Below are 15152 nucleotides of genomic sequence, written 5' to 3' on the forward strand. Positions count from 1 at the left end.
AATCAAGCAAAATCACCCTCCATAGTTTTATCATAATGTGAATCAGCACTGACCACAGGTAGAATTAGAAATTCAGTCCATTGAGTCTACTCTACCATTCCATCATGGCTGATTTATTATCCCTCTCAATCCCATTCTCCTGCCTTTTCCCCATAACCTTTGATGCCCTTACTAATCAAGAACCTATTAACTTCTGCTTTAAATTTTGACTCAATGTACAAATATACCCAATTATTTGGCCTCCACAGCCATCTGTGGCAATGTATTCCACAGATTCACTACTCTCTATCTAAAGAAATTCCTCTTTATCTCAGTTCTAAATGGATGTCCCTCTACTCTGAGGCAATGCTCTCTGATCCTGGATTCCCCCACAATTAGGAAACATTCTCTCTGTATCAACTCTAACTAGGCCTTTCAACATTCGACAGGTTTCAATGAGATCCACTCCCACCCCCATTCTTCTAAACTCCAGTGAGTACAGGGCCAGAGCCATCAAACGCTCTTCATACCTTATTTGTTTCATTCCCGGAATCATGCCTGTGAACCTCTTCTGAACCCTCTGCAATGCCAGTGCATCTTTTCTTAGATAAGGGGTCCTCCTTTTTTACCCCTTCGATCAGTAAGTCTCATCAGAAAATTTTAGCCAGGCTGCTGTGTTGGCAATAGCTGAACACTCTGGGACAAGGGCCGACTTTGACTTTAGATCCAAACGTTGATACAGCCCTCTTCTAAAATGTGACTTAGAAGTTCAGATCAAATGATAGGGACCTCTCTCAAGACCAACGCCAATGCTTCAAAGTCACCACAAATAGAAGTAAACAACAGGAATTCTGCAGATGCTGGAAATTCAAGCAACACACATCAAAGTTGCTGGTGAACGCAGCAGGCCAGGCAACATCTGTAGGAAGAGGTGCAGTCGACATTTCAGGCCGAGACTGATAGAAGTAAGTTGGCTCTGCACCCATGACTGACAAATTGTCTATGTAACACACAAGCACACTTCAAATGTCACCATAAGCAGATCTATAAGAGTTTGCCAAGGCAAACTCAGGCACATACCTATGAGCTATAGAATAATGGAGGACTACAGTACAGAAACAGGCCCTTTGGCCCACCTAGTCCATACCAAACTATTAATCTGCCTAGTCCTATCGACCTGCATCTGGAACATAGCCGTCCATACCCCTCCCATCCATGCACTTATCTGAATTTCTCCTAAATGTGGAAACTGAACCTGCACCCACCACTTACCGGCAAGTCCGGCAACAATTGCTAACTATCTTCACTAGAGATTATTACGTTTTATTTTGCTCTCTCCTTGCACTGCTTATTTACTTTTTAACATTTCTTACTGTAACTTATAGTAATTTTTCATGATTTGCATTATACTGCTGCCACAAAACAACAAATTTTCATGACATACAGTACCTCAGTGATAATAAATCTGTTTCTGATTCTGATTTTGATTGGTTGAATGAATTGCACCTGGAGTCAATAAAATCTGTGGAAGATGAAACTAAATATTTTGGATATAAAAATGTTAGTCATTTTTTTGCCTCATGCCTTCACATAAATGACTAACAATTCTGCAATTCTTATATTCAGCATTATAAATATGTGAAGAATCATTTAAATATAAATGATACAGTGCCGCATGCATTAAGCAACATTAATTAGTTGTTACATTGAGCTGCTTACCAATGAAACCTGAAGTTAAAAAAATGTCAATTTTTACTGAATCTTGAAAGGATTTATCAGTGAGTGCTTCAGTCTGTGCATCACGGTCACTGCAATTGTGTTAATAGCAGCTCTACTGCCCTAACAGCAGAGGTACTTAGTGAAGTGTGTCAGATTAAAAGAAAAGTCTGCACTACAGATCACCCAAATCTCCGCAACAATGAAAATTTAATTCTGCTCTGAGTCACAGGTCTGCCCTGGTCTTTATTTTATCACACAACGGCCAAGAAAATGTAGATCTGGAGTTAATAAACCATTCCACATAAGACCATAAGACATTGGAGCTGTATTAGACTGTTCAGCCCTTTGAGTTAGCTCCACCACTCCAACACCTACTGTAAGTCTCAAACCCATTCTCCTTCCTTCTCCCCATAACCTTTGACATCCTGACTAATCAAGGACCTATCAACCTCCGTTTTAAATACACCCAATGACTTGGCCTCCACAGTTGTCTGTGGCAATGAATTCCACAGATTCACCACCCTCTGACCAAAGAAATTCCTCTTCACCTCTGTTCTAAAGGGACATTTTTCTATTCTGAGGTTGTATCCTCTGCTCCTAGACACTCCCACGATAGGAAGTATCCTCTCCACATCCACTCTATCTAATCCTTTAAACATTTGAAAGGTTTCAATGAGATCCACCCCCTCATCTAAACTCCAGTGAGTACAGGCTCAGAGCCATCCAAAGCTCTTCATATGTTAATCGTGTCATTCCCGAAATCATTCTCGTGGATCTTCTCTAATGCCAGCACATCCTTTCTTAGATAAGGGGCCCAAAACTGCTCACAATTCCCCAAGTGGGGTCTGACTTGGAGTATTGTGAGCCTCCGCATTACATCTTGCTTTTTACACTTTAGTCCTTTCAAATTGAATGCTCACATAACATCCAGCGATATGCCTTAGTTTCAGAACTCAAAATAACAAAGAAATGATTGCAGATTGTTCCAATTACACAGACTTTCATCATCACTATAAACAATGAATCAAAATAATAGTATTTTAGAAAGCAGTAGTATAAAAAGTGACGTTTAGGAGAATGATTTTCTTTGTTACATCTTTCAATTACTTCATAAGCACAAGAGATTCTGCAGATGTTCGAAATCCAGAGCAACACACACAAAATGCTGGAGGTACTCAGCAGGTCAGGCAGCATCTATGGAGAGGAAAAAACAGTCGATGTTTCAGGCTGAGACCCTGATGAAGGTCCTCCAGCATTCTGTTTGTGTTGCTGAGTTCCTTTATGTTTGTTCTGGAGGTCTGTCTACCGGGTACAAGACTCCCCCTTCACAGAATGATTTCTGTAAACTGGTCCTCAACAGGATTGCTGAATTCACGTTAGCAGGTAACTTCTCCCTCCCTTGGAAAGGCCTCCCTGTCAACTAGTTCTTCCTTTCAGAAGTAATCACATTTGAATGAATACAAGACCTTACAGTTCAATGGTGAGGTACATCCGATTTATTTCAATAATTAACTGATGTTGTTATAAATGCAAGATGTTCCGCAGATGATGGAAATCCACGCACACAAAATGCTGGAGGAACTCAACAGGTCAGGCAGCACCTATGGAAATGAATAAGCAGTCTACGTTTCAGGCAGAGACCTTTCATCAGGATAGGAAAGGAAGGGAGAAGAAGCCAGAAAAAGAAGCTGGGAGGAGGGGAAGGGGTACAAGCTGACAGGTGATAGGTGAAGCCAGGTGAGTGGGGGGAGGAGGGATGTAATGAGAAGTTGAGAAGTGATAGTGGAAAAGGTAAAGGACTGGAGAGGAAGGAATCTGATAGGAAAGGAGAGTAGACCATGGGAGAAAGGGAAGAGGACAGCCCCTCACGCCAGAGGGAAGCACCGAATATTGGCTTCTTTTACACCTATCACCACCCCTCCCCCACCAGCCTGTTACTTTTCCCCCCTCCCCCACCCACCTGCCTTCACCTATCACCTTCTAGTTCATACTTCTTCCCCCCCCCCCCCCCACCTTCTTGTTCTGGCATCTTCCCCCTTCCATTCCTGACCTGATGAAGGGTCTCGGCCTAAAACGTCGACTGGCTACTCATTTCCATAGTACCTCCTGACCTGCTGAGTTCCTCCAGCATGTTGTGTGCGTTGTTAATGCTGTTATGTTTATTTCTGATTTCTTTGCCATGTCATCGATGTTTGGTTTCCCACTGTATCTGACAAAGACTATTAGGGCCTAAGATGGGTGGGGCAGGGTCACTCCAGGTTCCAACATCTGCAGTTTCTTGCCTCTTCATTGAATCCATATGCTCTGATTTAGACTGTACTTTTTTCCATAGATGCTGCCTGGCCTGCTGAGTTCCTCCAGCATTTTGCAGGTGTTGCTTGGATTTCCAGCATCTGCAGATTTTTCTTGTTTGTGACTCTGATTTAGGTTTTACTTGGTGCTTGTGTAGCCATCTTGCAGGTATCCAAGCTGATTGGTTAAGGAGGTACAAGTTCAAGTTTATTGTCATTCAACAGCATACACGTATACTGACAAACAAAACCTTCGTCCTCCAAAGGTACACAACACAGTACATATAACTCACACACATAACACATAAAGCAATATTATCACAAATAAATAAATATATTCCATATGACATTTAGCATAAGGCTAAAAAGTAAACAGTATAATGCTACTGGTGTTTCATACGTGATGAGACCTGGGTGGTGTCAGGGAGTTCAGGAGTCTCAGTCTGGGGGAAGAAGCTGTTTTTCATCCTAACAGTCCTTGTTCTAATGCTACGGTACCTCCTGCCTGATCGTAAGGGATCAAAGAGATTGTTGGACGGCTGGGAGGGATCACTGACAATGCTAAGGGCCTGCATATGCAGTGCTCCTGCTAAACGTCTCAGATTGGTGAAAGAGAGACCCTGATGATCTTCTCAGCGGTCCTCATAATTCTTTGCAGGGACTTGTGGACAAATGCCTTTGAAATGTGAAGATCCCTTACAACAGTTCCTGAGGTTCCCAATATCCTGATGCATTGTGGTTTATCACTAAATGCGTTTGTCATGCTGCTTTGCAAAATATTTTAAGCCTAAATGTGCAGCAGCATATCTTGGCAAGTATCCTGTTACTACAGAACTTCGACAGTTCTCCAAAGCTAGAAATCAAATTCTTTTTGATGTAGTGTTGTTGAAGCTTATTGACACATTCATAGTGTCATAGAGAAGTACAGCACAGAAACAGGCCTTTCGGCCCATCTAGTCCATGCCAAAACCATTCAAACTGCCAACTCGTATCATCCTGCACTAGGACCATAGCCTTCCATATTCCTACTACCCATGTACCTATCCAAACTTCTCTTAAATGTTGAAATCGAGCTTGCATGCATCACATGTGCTGGCAGCTCATTCCACACTCTCATGACCTTCTGAATGAAGAAGTTTCCCCTCATGTAACCCTTAAACTGTTCACTTTTCACCCTTAACCCATGACTCTAATTGTAGTCCCACCCAACCCTTGAAAAAGCTTGTTTACGTTTACCCTATCTATACCCCTCAAATCTCCTCTCAACCTTCATTCTAAAAAACATAGTACTAACCTATTCAATATTTCCTTATTACTCAGGTCCTCTAGACCAAGCAACATCCTTGTAAATTTTCTCTGCACTCTTTCAACCTTATTTACATCTTTCCTGTAGGTAGGTGACCAAAACAGCATACAATACTCCAAATTAGGCCTCACCAACATCTTATACAACTTTAACATAACATCCCTTATTCTGCACTCAAGATATTGATTTATGAAGGCCAATGTGCCAAAAGCTTTCTTGACAACCCTATGTGCCTGTGAAGCCACTTTCAATGAATTATGCACCTGTATTCCCAGATCCCCTTGTTCTACCACAATCCATGGTGCCCTATCGTTCAATGTGTAAGACTGACCCTGGTTGGTCCTACTGAAGAGCAAAACCTTGCGCTTGTCTGCATTAAATTCCATCTGCCATTTTTCCGCCCATTTTTCCAGCTGATGCAGATCCCTCTGCAAGCCAAGATAGCCTTCCTTACTGTGGACTACACCCCCAATCTTGGTGTCCAGTTAACCACAGTTTCATCCAGATCATTGATATAGATGACAAACAACAATGGACCCAGCACCGATCCCTGCAGCACACCACTAATCACAGGCCTCCAGTCAGAGGCAATCCTCTACTACCACTCTCTGGCTCCTCCCACAAAGCCAATGTCTAATCCAATTTACTAACTCATCCTGAATGCTGAGCAACTGAACCTTTTTACCAGCCTCCCATGTGGGACCTAGTCAAATGCCTTACTAAACTCCATGTAGACGACATCCACTTTCCTGGTAACTTCCTTGAAAAACTCTATAAGATTGGTTAGACATGACCTACCACGCACGAAGCCATGCTGACTATCCTTAATCAGTCCATGTCTATCCAAATTCTTTAGCATCCAATCTCTTAGAATACCTTCCAATACCTTTCCCACAACTGATGTCAGACTCACTGGCTTGTAATTTCCTGGTTTATGTTTAGAGCCTTTTTTAAATAGCAGAACAACGTTGGCTATCCTCTAATCCTCTGGTACCTCTCCTGTCACTAAGGATGTTTTAAATATCTCTGCTAGGGCTCTGGCAATTTCTGCACTTGCCTCCTGTAGGGTCCGAGGGACACCTTGTCGGGCCCTTAGGATTTACCCACCCTGATTTGCCTCAGGACACTAAACACCTCCTTCTCTGTAATCTGTACAGGGTTAGGTCCACCAATTGACCTATGACAATTCTGGAGGAGTTACAAGCTTTAATAGATGAGATGGGAGAGACTGCACAAACAACAGCTGTTGCCTGGGTGCTTCACCAGTTGCAGCTTTATGGGAGAGTGGCAAAAAGAAAGCCACTGTTGAAAAATAGTCACAAAAATCTCAGCTAGAGTTTGCCAGTGGGAGACTTTGAAGTCAGCTGGAAGAAGGTTCTATGGTCTGATGAAACCAAAATTGAGCCTTTTTGCCATCAGACTAAAAGCTATGTTAAGCCAAACACTGCACAAAATCAAAAATATACCATCCCTAGTGTGAAGCATGGTGGTGGCTGCATCATGCTGTGGGGATGCTTCACTGCAGCAGGCCCTGGAAGGCTTGTGAAGGTAGAGGGTAAATGACTGTAGCAAAATACAGGGAATTCCTGGAGGAAAACCTGATGCAGATTACTGCAATTTAGGAGAAGATTTGTTTTCCAGCAAATAACCCCAAGCAAAAGCCAAAGCTACACACAAATATAGCTAATGTCCTCAAATGGCCAAGTCACAAGTCCAAACCTCAATGCAACTGAGAATTTGTGGCTGCACTTGAAAAGGGCTGTTCACTCATACTCTCCATGCAATCTGACAGAGCTTGAGCAGTTTTGTAAAGAAGAAAGGGGAAAAATTGCAATGTCCAGATGTGCAAAGCTGATAGAGGCCTATCCACACAGACTCAAGGCTGTAATTGCTGTGAAAGACGCATCCACTAAATACTGACTTGAAGGGGTGAATACTTAAGCAATCAATTGTGTTTAATAATTGTAATAAATTTAGACTAATTTGTAGAAATTTGTTTTCACTTTGTCATGAAAGCGTCTTTTCTGTTGATTAGTGTCAAAAAAGCCAAATTATATCCACTGTGATTCAATGTTGTAAAACATTAAAACATGAAAATTTCCAAGGGGGGGTGAATATTTTCTATAGGCCTTGCAACATGTCTTTAGAACCCTTAGGATTCTCCTTCACCTTGCCTGCTAGAGCAACTTCTTGCCTTCTTTTAGCCTTCCTGATTTCTTTCTTAAGTATTCTTTTGCATTTCTTGTACTCCATAAGCACCTCATTTGTTCCTATTTGCCTGTGGCTACGCACCTCTTTTTTTCTCTTAACCAGAGTCTCAATATCTCTTTAAAACCAAGGTTCCCTACACTGGTCATCTATACCTTTTATTTTGACAGGCACATACAAGCCTTGTACTCTCAAAGTTTTGTTATTGAAGGCCTCCAAGTACACCTTTGCCAGGAAACAGCCTGTCCTAATCTACACTTTCCAGATCAATTCTGATACCATTAAAATTGGTGTTTCTCCAATTTAGATTCTCAACCAGCAGACCAGACCTATCTCTTTGCATATTTACTTTGAAACTAATGGCACAGTGGTCATTGTGGTCACTGGATGCAAAGTGTTCCCGTCACCTGCCCTGTCTCATTCCCTGATTGGAGATCGAGAATCACACACACTCTCATTGGGACTTCTACATAATGATGGAGGAAACTTCCCTGAACACATTTGACAAACTCTATCCCATCTAGCCCTTTTACAGTATGGGATTTCCAGTCAATACATAGAAAGTTAAAATCACTTGCTATAACAACAACATGTTTCTTGCAAAAGTCTGCAATCTCTTTACAAATTTGTTCTTCCAAATTGCTAGGACCGTTGGGTGGTCTGTAATATAGCCCCATTAACGTGGTCATACTTGTCTTATTTCTCAATTCCACCCATAATGCTTCACTAGACGAGTTCTCTATCTGTCCTGATGGAGCACTGCCATGACATTTTCCCTGACTAGTAATGATTCAATTCAATTCAGGATTGTTTAATGTCATTTGCTGTACATAAGAGTAAAGGCAAACAAAATAATTGTAACTTCAGATCTGTTTCAGCACAAAAAACACAATAAGATAAAAAATACAACAATAAAAAGAAACAAAATAAATATAAATATAAGATAGCTTACTGTATATACATAGACAGATTGTATGTAGATAAAGGGATGCTAGGCACAAGAGTGTCTGCACGCAAGGTAACTGACAGGAAATGATAAAGTAGTGGTAGTTGGGATATATTGGGGTGAGTTCGTAGGTGAGGTGTTGATCAGCCTTACTGCTTGGGGAAAGTAACTGTTTTTGAGTCTAGCGGTCCTAGTGTGGACACAACATAGCCTCCTCCCTGATGGGAGTGGGACACATGCTATAGAGATAACAGTGAACCAATGTTTTCTGCAGTTCTGTTGTACATTCGACAGTGGCTGTTGAGTTCACGTTGTAAGTGACGTGGATGTCCACAATAAGAATGTGAAAACTGTCCTGCATTTGGCAGTGGAATCATTGCTACAGCTTTTCTTCTTTGCCGGGGAGTGACTAGTTCTGCATGGCACCTCTCCTTGAGGTTGTTGTGAGTGATTTTAACCAAGGCTCATTGGACACTCTGGTCTTGTGCATTCTGCTCCAGCTGTTTGGGAACAAGTTCAGTGTGTACAATATTAGCCTTTACTCACTCTCTGGACCTTTTATGGGACCTACCTCAATTTCTCTTGCCCAGCAAAAGCTCGCCATAGAGTAGCTGTTTATGGAGTCAAGGAATTTAGTTCCCAAATTTGATTACAGAATCCCCATCTGCCATGTAAATTATGTATCATTTATGTTAATTTAAGTCTGTTTATTTATTGATTTATTTAGAGATACAACTTGGTAACAAGCCCTTCTGGCCTAACGAGCCCACAACCCCCAATTACACCCATGTAATGAGACAATTGTCAATAATAAACCTGATTCTGATTCTCAGAAAGCATACTTCCTCAAAAGGCCATGGAAATTCAGCATGTCCTCAATGAATCTCACCAAATGCACCAGTGAGAGCGTTCTATCCAGGTACATCACAGCTCGCTTCACCCAAGACCACAGCAAGTCACAGAGAGTGGTGAACAAAGCTTTGTCCATCATGCAAATCAATTTTCCACCATCAACTTCCTGCTCCTCTGGAAAGCAACAAATATAATCAAGGACCCCTCCTTTTGGGTGGCACGGTGGTGTAGCGCTTAGTGTAACACGTTACAACAATTCCCGGCACTGTCTGTAAGCAGTTTGTATATTCTTCCCGTGACCGTGTGGGCTTTCTTTCATTTCTCCGCTTTCCACCCACTTTCCAAAGACATATGGGTTAGGATTAGTTGTCGGCATGCTATGTTGGTATCAGAAGCACGGCAAAACACTTGTGAGCTGCCCCCAGCATATCCTTGGACAATGTTGGTCGTTAACACAAACAATACACTTTACTGCATGTTTCAAGGTACATGTGACAAATAAAGCTAATCTCTTTAATCACTTAAAAGGTTCCACCCTGGTCAATCTCTTCTCCCTCCTTCCATCAGGAAGGAGATACAAAAGCTTGGAAGCACGTACCCCCAAGCTCAAGGACAGATTCTACCCTGCTGTTATCATCCTCATTATGTGCCATGTTATATGCCAAGGGTGATCACGGTCTTTCCATGACCATGATTGTTCTTGGCAAATTTTTCTACAGAAGTGGTTTGCCATTGACACCTTCTTCTGGGCGATGTCTTTACGAGATGGGTGACACCAGCCAGTATTGCTACTCTTCAGGGACCGTCTGCCCGGCGTCAGTGGTCGCATAACCAGGACTTGTGACATGCACCAGCTGCTCCTATGACCATCCCCCATCTGCTCCCAGGCTTCACATGACCCTGATCGGTGGGGCTGGGGGAGGGCACCTTGCTCCGCCACTGATCAATGTACTTGCGTTCTGGCTGGTTAGCTTGCAAAATGAAGCTTTTCAGTGTATCTAGGTATATGTGAAATTAATAACCAATTACTAATAGTGCCTTCATTCAGAAGTGCTTCACTGGGATGTTCTGAGAGGGACGTAAAAGACAAAATAAGTTCAAGTTTAAGTTTATTGTCTTCTGAATGTACATGTATATACCAAATGAAACAATATTCCTCAGGTCCATGGTTCACCCACACAACATATATCACACACAGCACATCAGCCTAAAGCTAGGGCTTTACTCTTTGGAGAGAAGGAGGATGAGAGGAGACATGACAGAGGTGTACAAGATATTAAGAGGAATAGATAGAATGGGCAGCCAGCACCTCTTCCCCAGGGCACCACTGCTCAGTACAAGAGGACATGGCTTTAAGGTAAGGGGTGGGAAATTCAAGGGGGATATTAGAGGAAGGTTTTTTTACTCAGAGAGTGGTTGGTGCGTGGAATGCACTGCCTGAGTTAGTGGTGGAGGCAGATACACTAGTGAAATTTATGAGACTGCTAGACAGGTATATGGAGGAATTTAAGGTGGGGGGTTATATGGGAGGTAGGGTTTAAGGGTCAGCACAACATTGTGGGCCAAAGGGCCTGTACTGTGCTGTACTATTGTATGTTCTATATTACCACAAATATGCTAATAAAATATAATTCAAAGTGCATGTAGAGTTACAGAACACTACAAAGGTTCAGAAGTTTATTTTAATATCAGAGAATGTGTGCAGTGTACAACCTGAAAGTTTTATTCTTCACCAACATTCATAAAACAAGAAACTGACATAAGAGAAGACAAATAAGCAGAGAAACAGGCCCTTGGCTCATCTAGTCTGTGTTGACCTATTATGCTGCCTAGTCTCATTGATCTGCACTCGGACCACAGCCCTCCAAATATCCAAATTTCTCTTAAATGTTAAAATTGGACCTGCATCCATCACTCCCGCTGCCAGCTTGTTCCACATTCTCACCACCCTCTGAGTGAAGAAGTTCCCCCTCATGTTGCCCTTAAACATTTCACCTTTCACCCTTTACCTATGACTACTAGTTCTAGTCTCATCCAGCCTCAGTGGATAAAGCCTGCCTGCAAACAAACTCTGAGATTCTCTTTCTATTTTATTGTCTCAACCATAAACAACAAAAAAATGCTGTGGGATTTCTTCTCCTTCGTTTAGTTGGGAAGAAAACATTAAACTTGGTCCTGGCTGGACAACCCATGAGCTAGCTAAAGCCCTCATTATCAGTGTACAGGAGATAACTAAAAGCACCTGCAATACCCACTCGTGTTGGTTAGTCAAATACTTGCTGTCAGCACGAACAAATCACCCTTACTTCACTTTTTTTTCTCAAAAAAAATTTTAATTAGTATTTGACAAATGCCTTTTCATGCAAAAAAATATACATCAGCAATAACAGATAAATAGGTCAACATTGTTTTCTCTTCAAACTTAATCTAAGGATGTCAAAAACTCCGGGAACATGCAGCCAACCAATTTGCACTGACTACACACTCGTCCTGTAATATCTGCTTGACGGGAATGACATTTTCCACTGCTTAGGACAGAAATCCTGTGACATTTTTATTCATAGCCGCGCGTGCCCTTGTAATGATCAGCTCTGGACAATCTGCTTACTGCAGCAGGCCCCCGAGCCGTCCGAGAACAAACAATCACTGGAGGTGCCGGCAGCCCAACCTGCTTATTAAATATCACCAGGCTCCTAACGAAGAGTAACTGCTGAAAATTCAGGGTGGAAAACCCTCAAGGGCACCTCTGGCACATGACTGCTCGCATAATTTTAAACTTCTCAAACACCAGGAACTAGGCAGCTGATAGCCTCCCATTTGCAGTCCAAGGTAATACGAGGCAGTTTTGCTGATGCTGATTTTACACCTGCGTCACTAAAGACGACAGCTTTTTGGGAATCAATAATGGAGGTTTAAAAATTACTCATAATTGATTGTTACAGCCACCAAACAATAATATTTACTGTGCCACAATAAAAGTAGTATTTCAGACCTTCAGTGAGTACTATAGACTGTATTTTTATCAATGCATCCTATCCAGATGCATCATGGCTTGGTGTGGCAATGGCTCTGTCCATGATCACAAGACACAGTAGAGAGTTGTGGACACAGCTCAGTACATCACGGAAATCAGTTACCCCTCCATGGACTCTGCCTACGCTTCTCGCTGCCTCATTAAAGCAGCCAGCATAATCAAACACCCTATCCACCACAGATACTTTCTCTTCTCCCTCTCTCAAAGGGCAAAAGATACAGAAGCCTGAAAGCACGTCCCGCCAGACTCAAGGACAGCTTTTGTCCTGCTGTTATAAGACGATTTAAAGGTCTCCTAGTAGAGTAAGATGGGACTCCTGACCTCACAATCTACCTCCTCATGCCCATTGCATCTCATTGTCTATCTGCCCTGCCACTATAAGACTATTGAACAGTTCCCTATTACCTAGTACAATAAATTGGACTCTTAAATTCACAAACATGAGAAATTCTGCTGATGCTGGAAATCCAAAGCAACACACACAAAAAGCTGGAGGGACTCAGCAGGTGAGGCCGGATCCATGGAAATGGACAGTCAACATTTCGGCCCAAGGTCATCCTGAAGAAGGGTCTTGGCTTGAAATGCCGACTATTTGTTCATTTCCATGAATGCTGCCTGTGTTCCTCCTGAATTCATAATTTACCTCATTATGATCCTGCACTTTATTGTTCACCTGCACTCCACTTTCTCTGTAGCTGTTACATTTTATTCTGCACTCTGTTATTGTTTTACCTTGTTCTAACTCAATGCACTGTGTAGTGATCTGTTCTGTATGAACAGTATGGAAGACAAGATTTTCACTGTAACTGAGTACATGTGACATAATAAACCAATAACAATACCAATTCATGATGTCACAAAAGGTGCTACAGAAATTAATGTGTGTAATGTAACCTGCTATAACTGTAGGCTCACAAACACAAGAAAATCTGCAGATGCTGGAAATCCAAAGCAACGCACACGAAGTGAAGGGACTTGGTGCGAAACGTCGGCTGTACTCTTTTCCATTAATGCGGCCTGGCCTGCTGAGTTCCTCCAGCATTTTGCGTAAGTTACAATTATAGGATGTAATTTTCCAGAGATTATTTTCTTTTTATGATCCTGGGGGAAGTGACAGTGGCCGTGCTTCCGGCACAGAGTCCGGCCCGGTAGCTCAGAAGGGTAGGGAAAGGAAGAGGAGGGCAGTTGTAATAGGGGACTCAATAGTAAGGGGGTCAGATAGGCGATTCTGTGGACGCAGTCCAGAGACCCGGATGGTAGTTTGCCTCCCTGGTGCCAGGGTCCAGGATATTTCTGATCGTGTCCAAGATATCCTGAAGTAGGAGGGTGAGGAGCCAGAGGTCGTGGTACATATAGGTACCAATGACATAGGTAGGAAAAGGGAAGAGGTCCTGAAAGGAGAATATAGGGAGCTAGGAAGGGAGTTGAGAAAAAGGACTGCAAAGGTAGTAATCTCGGGATTACTGCCTGTGCCATGCGATAGTGAGAGTAGGAATGCAATGAGGTGGAGGATAAATGCGTGGCTGAGGGATTAGGGGGCAGGGATTCAAGTTTTTGGATCATTGGGACCTCTTTTGGCACAGGCGTGACCTGTACAAAAAGGATGGGTTACACTTGAATCCTAGGAGGACCTGGCAGGGAGATTAGCGAGGGCTACTGAGGTGACTTTAAACTAGAATGGTTGGGGGGTGGGAATCAAATTAAAAAGGCTAGGCGAGAGGAGGTTAGTTCACAACAGGAGGATGGGAACCACTGCAGAGAGACAGGGGGGTGTAAAATGAGGGTAGAAGCAAAAAGTAGTAAGGTGAAAAGTAAAAGTGGCAGGCTGACAAATCCAGGGCAAGCATCAAGAAGGGCCACTTTTCAACATAATTGTATAAGGGCTAAGAGAGTTGTAAAAGAGCGCCTGAAGGCTTTGTGCGTCAATGCAAGGAGCATTCGTAACAAGGTGGATGAATTAAAAGTGCAGATTGTTATTAATGAATATGATATAGTTGGGATCACAGAAACATGGCTCCAGGGTGACCAAGGATGGGAGCTCAACATTCAGGGATATTCAATATTCAGGAGGGATAGACATGAAAGAAAAGGAGGTGCGGTGGCGTTGCTGGTTAGAGAGGAGATTAACACAATAGAAAGGAAGGACATAAGCCAGGAGGATGTGGAATCGATATGGGTAGAGCTGCATAACACTAAGGGGCAGAAAACGCTGGTGGGAGTTGTGTACAGGCCACCTAACAGTAGTAGTGAGGTTGGGGATGGTATTAAACAGGAAATTAGAAATGTGTGCAATAAAGGAACAGCAGTTATAATGGGTGACTTCAATATACATGTAGATTGGGTGAACCAAATTGGTAAGGGTGCTGAGGAAGAGGATTTCTTAGAATGTATGCGGGATGGTTTTTTGAACCAACGTGTCGAGGAACCAACTAGAAAGCAGGCTATTCTAGACTGGGTATTGAGCAATGAGGAAGGGTTAATTAGCCATCTTGTCGTGAGAGGCCCCTCGGGTAAGAGTGACCATAATATGGTGGAACTTTTCATTAAGATGGAGAGTGACATAGTTAATTCAGAAACAAAAGTTCTAAACTTAAAGAAGGGTAACTTTGAAGGTATGAGATGTGAATTAGCTAAGATAGACTGGCAAATGACACTTAAAGGATTGACGGTGGATATGCAATGGCAAGCATTTAAAGATCGCATGGATGAACTACAACAATTGTTCATCCCAGTTTGGCAAAAGAATAAATCAAGGAAGGTAGTGCACCCGTGGCTGACAAGGGAAATTAGGGATAGTATCAATTCCAAAGAAGAAGC

General features: G+C 42.5%; 1 protein-coding gene across 8 annotated transcripts in view; it reads right to left on the reverse strand.

The window, feature by feature from the left end:
- Positions 1–15152, reverse strand: part of LOC140186043 (DENN domain-containing protein 1A-like) — a 630918-nt gene that overhangs the window by 63887 nt on the left and 551879 nt on the right. The window contains exon 19 of one of the 8 annotated variants that reach the window (XM_072239862.1): positions 3790–4167. The exons of the other annotated variants lie outside the window; for them this stretch is intronic. Coding sequence (XP_072095963.1) covers positions 4129–4167 — 39 coding nt within the window. The 3' untranslated portion in view covers positions 3790–4128. Of the gene's footprint in view, positions 1–3789; positions 4168–15152 lie in introns of those variants that run through there. 8 annotated transcript variants of the gene reach the window in all.

The sequence above is a fragment of the Mobula birostris genome, chromosome 22, assembly GCF_030028105.1.
Source record: "Mobula birostris isolate sMobBir1 chromosome 22, sMobBir1.hap1, whole genome shotgun sequence".
NCBI classification, from domain to species: domain Eukaryota; kingdom Metazoa; phylum Chordata; class Chondrichthyes; order Myliobatiformes; family Myliobatidae; genus Mobula; species Mobula birostris.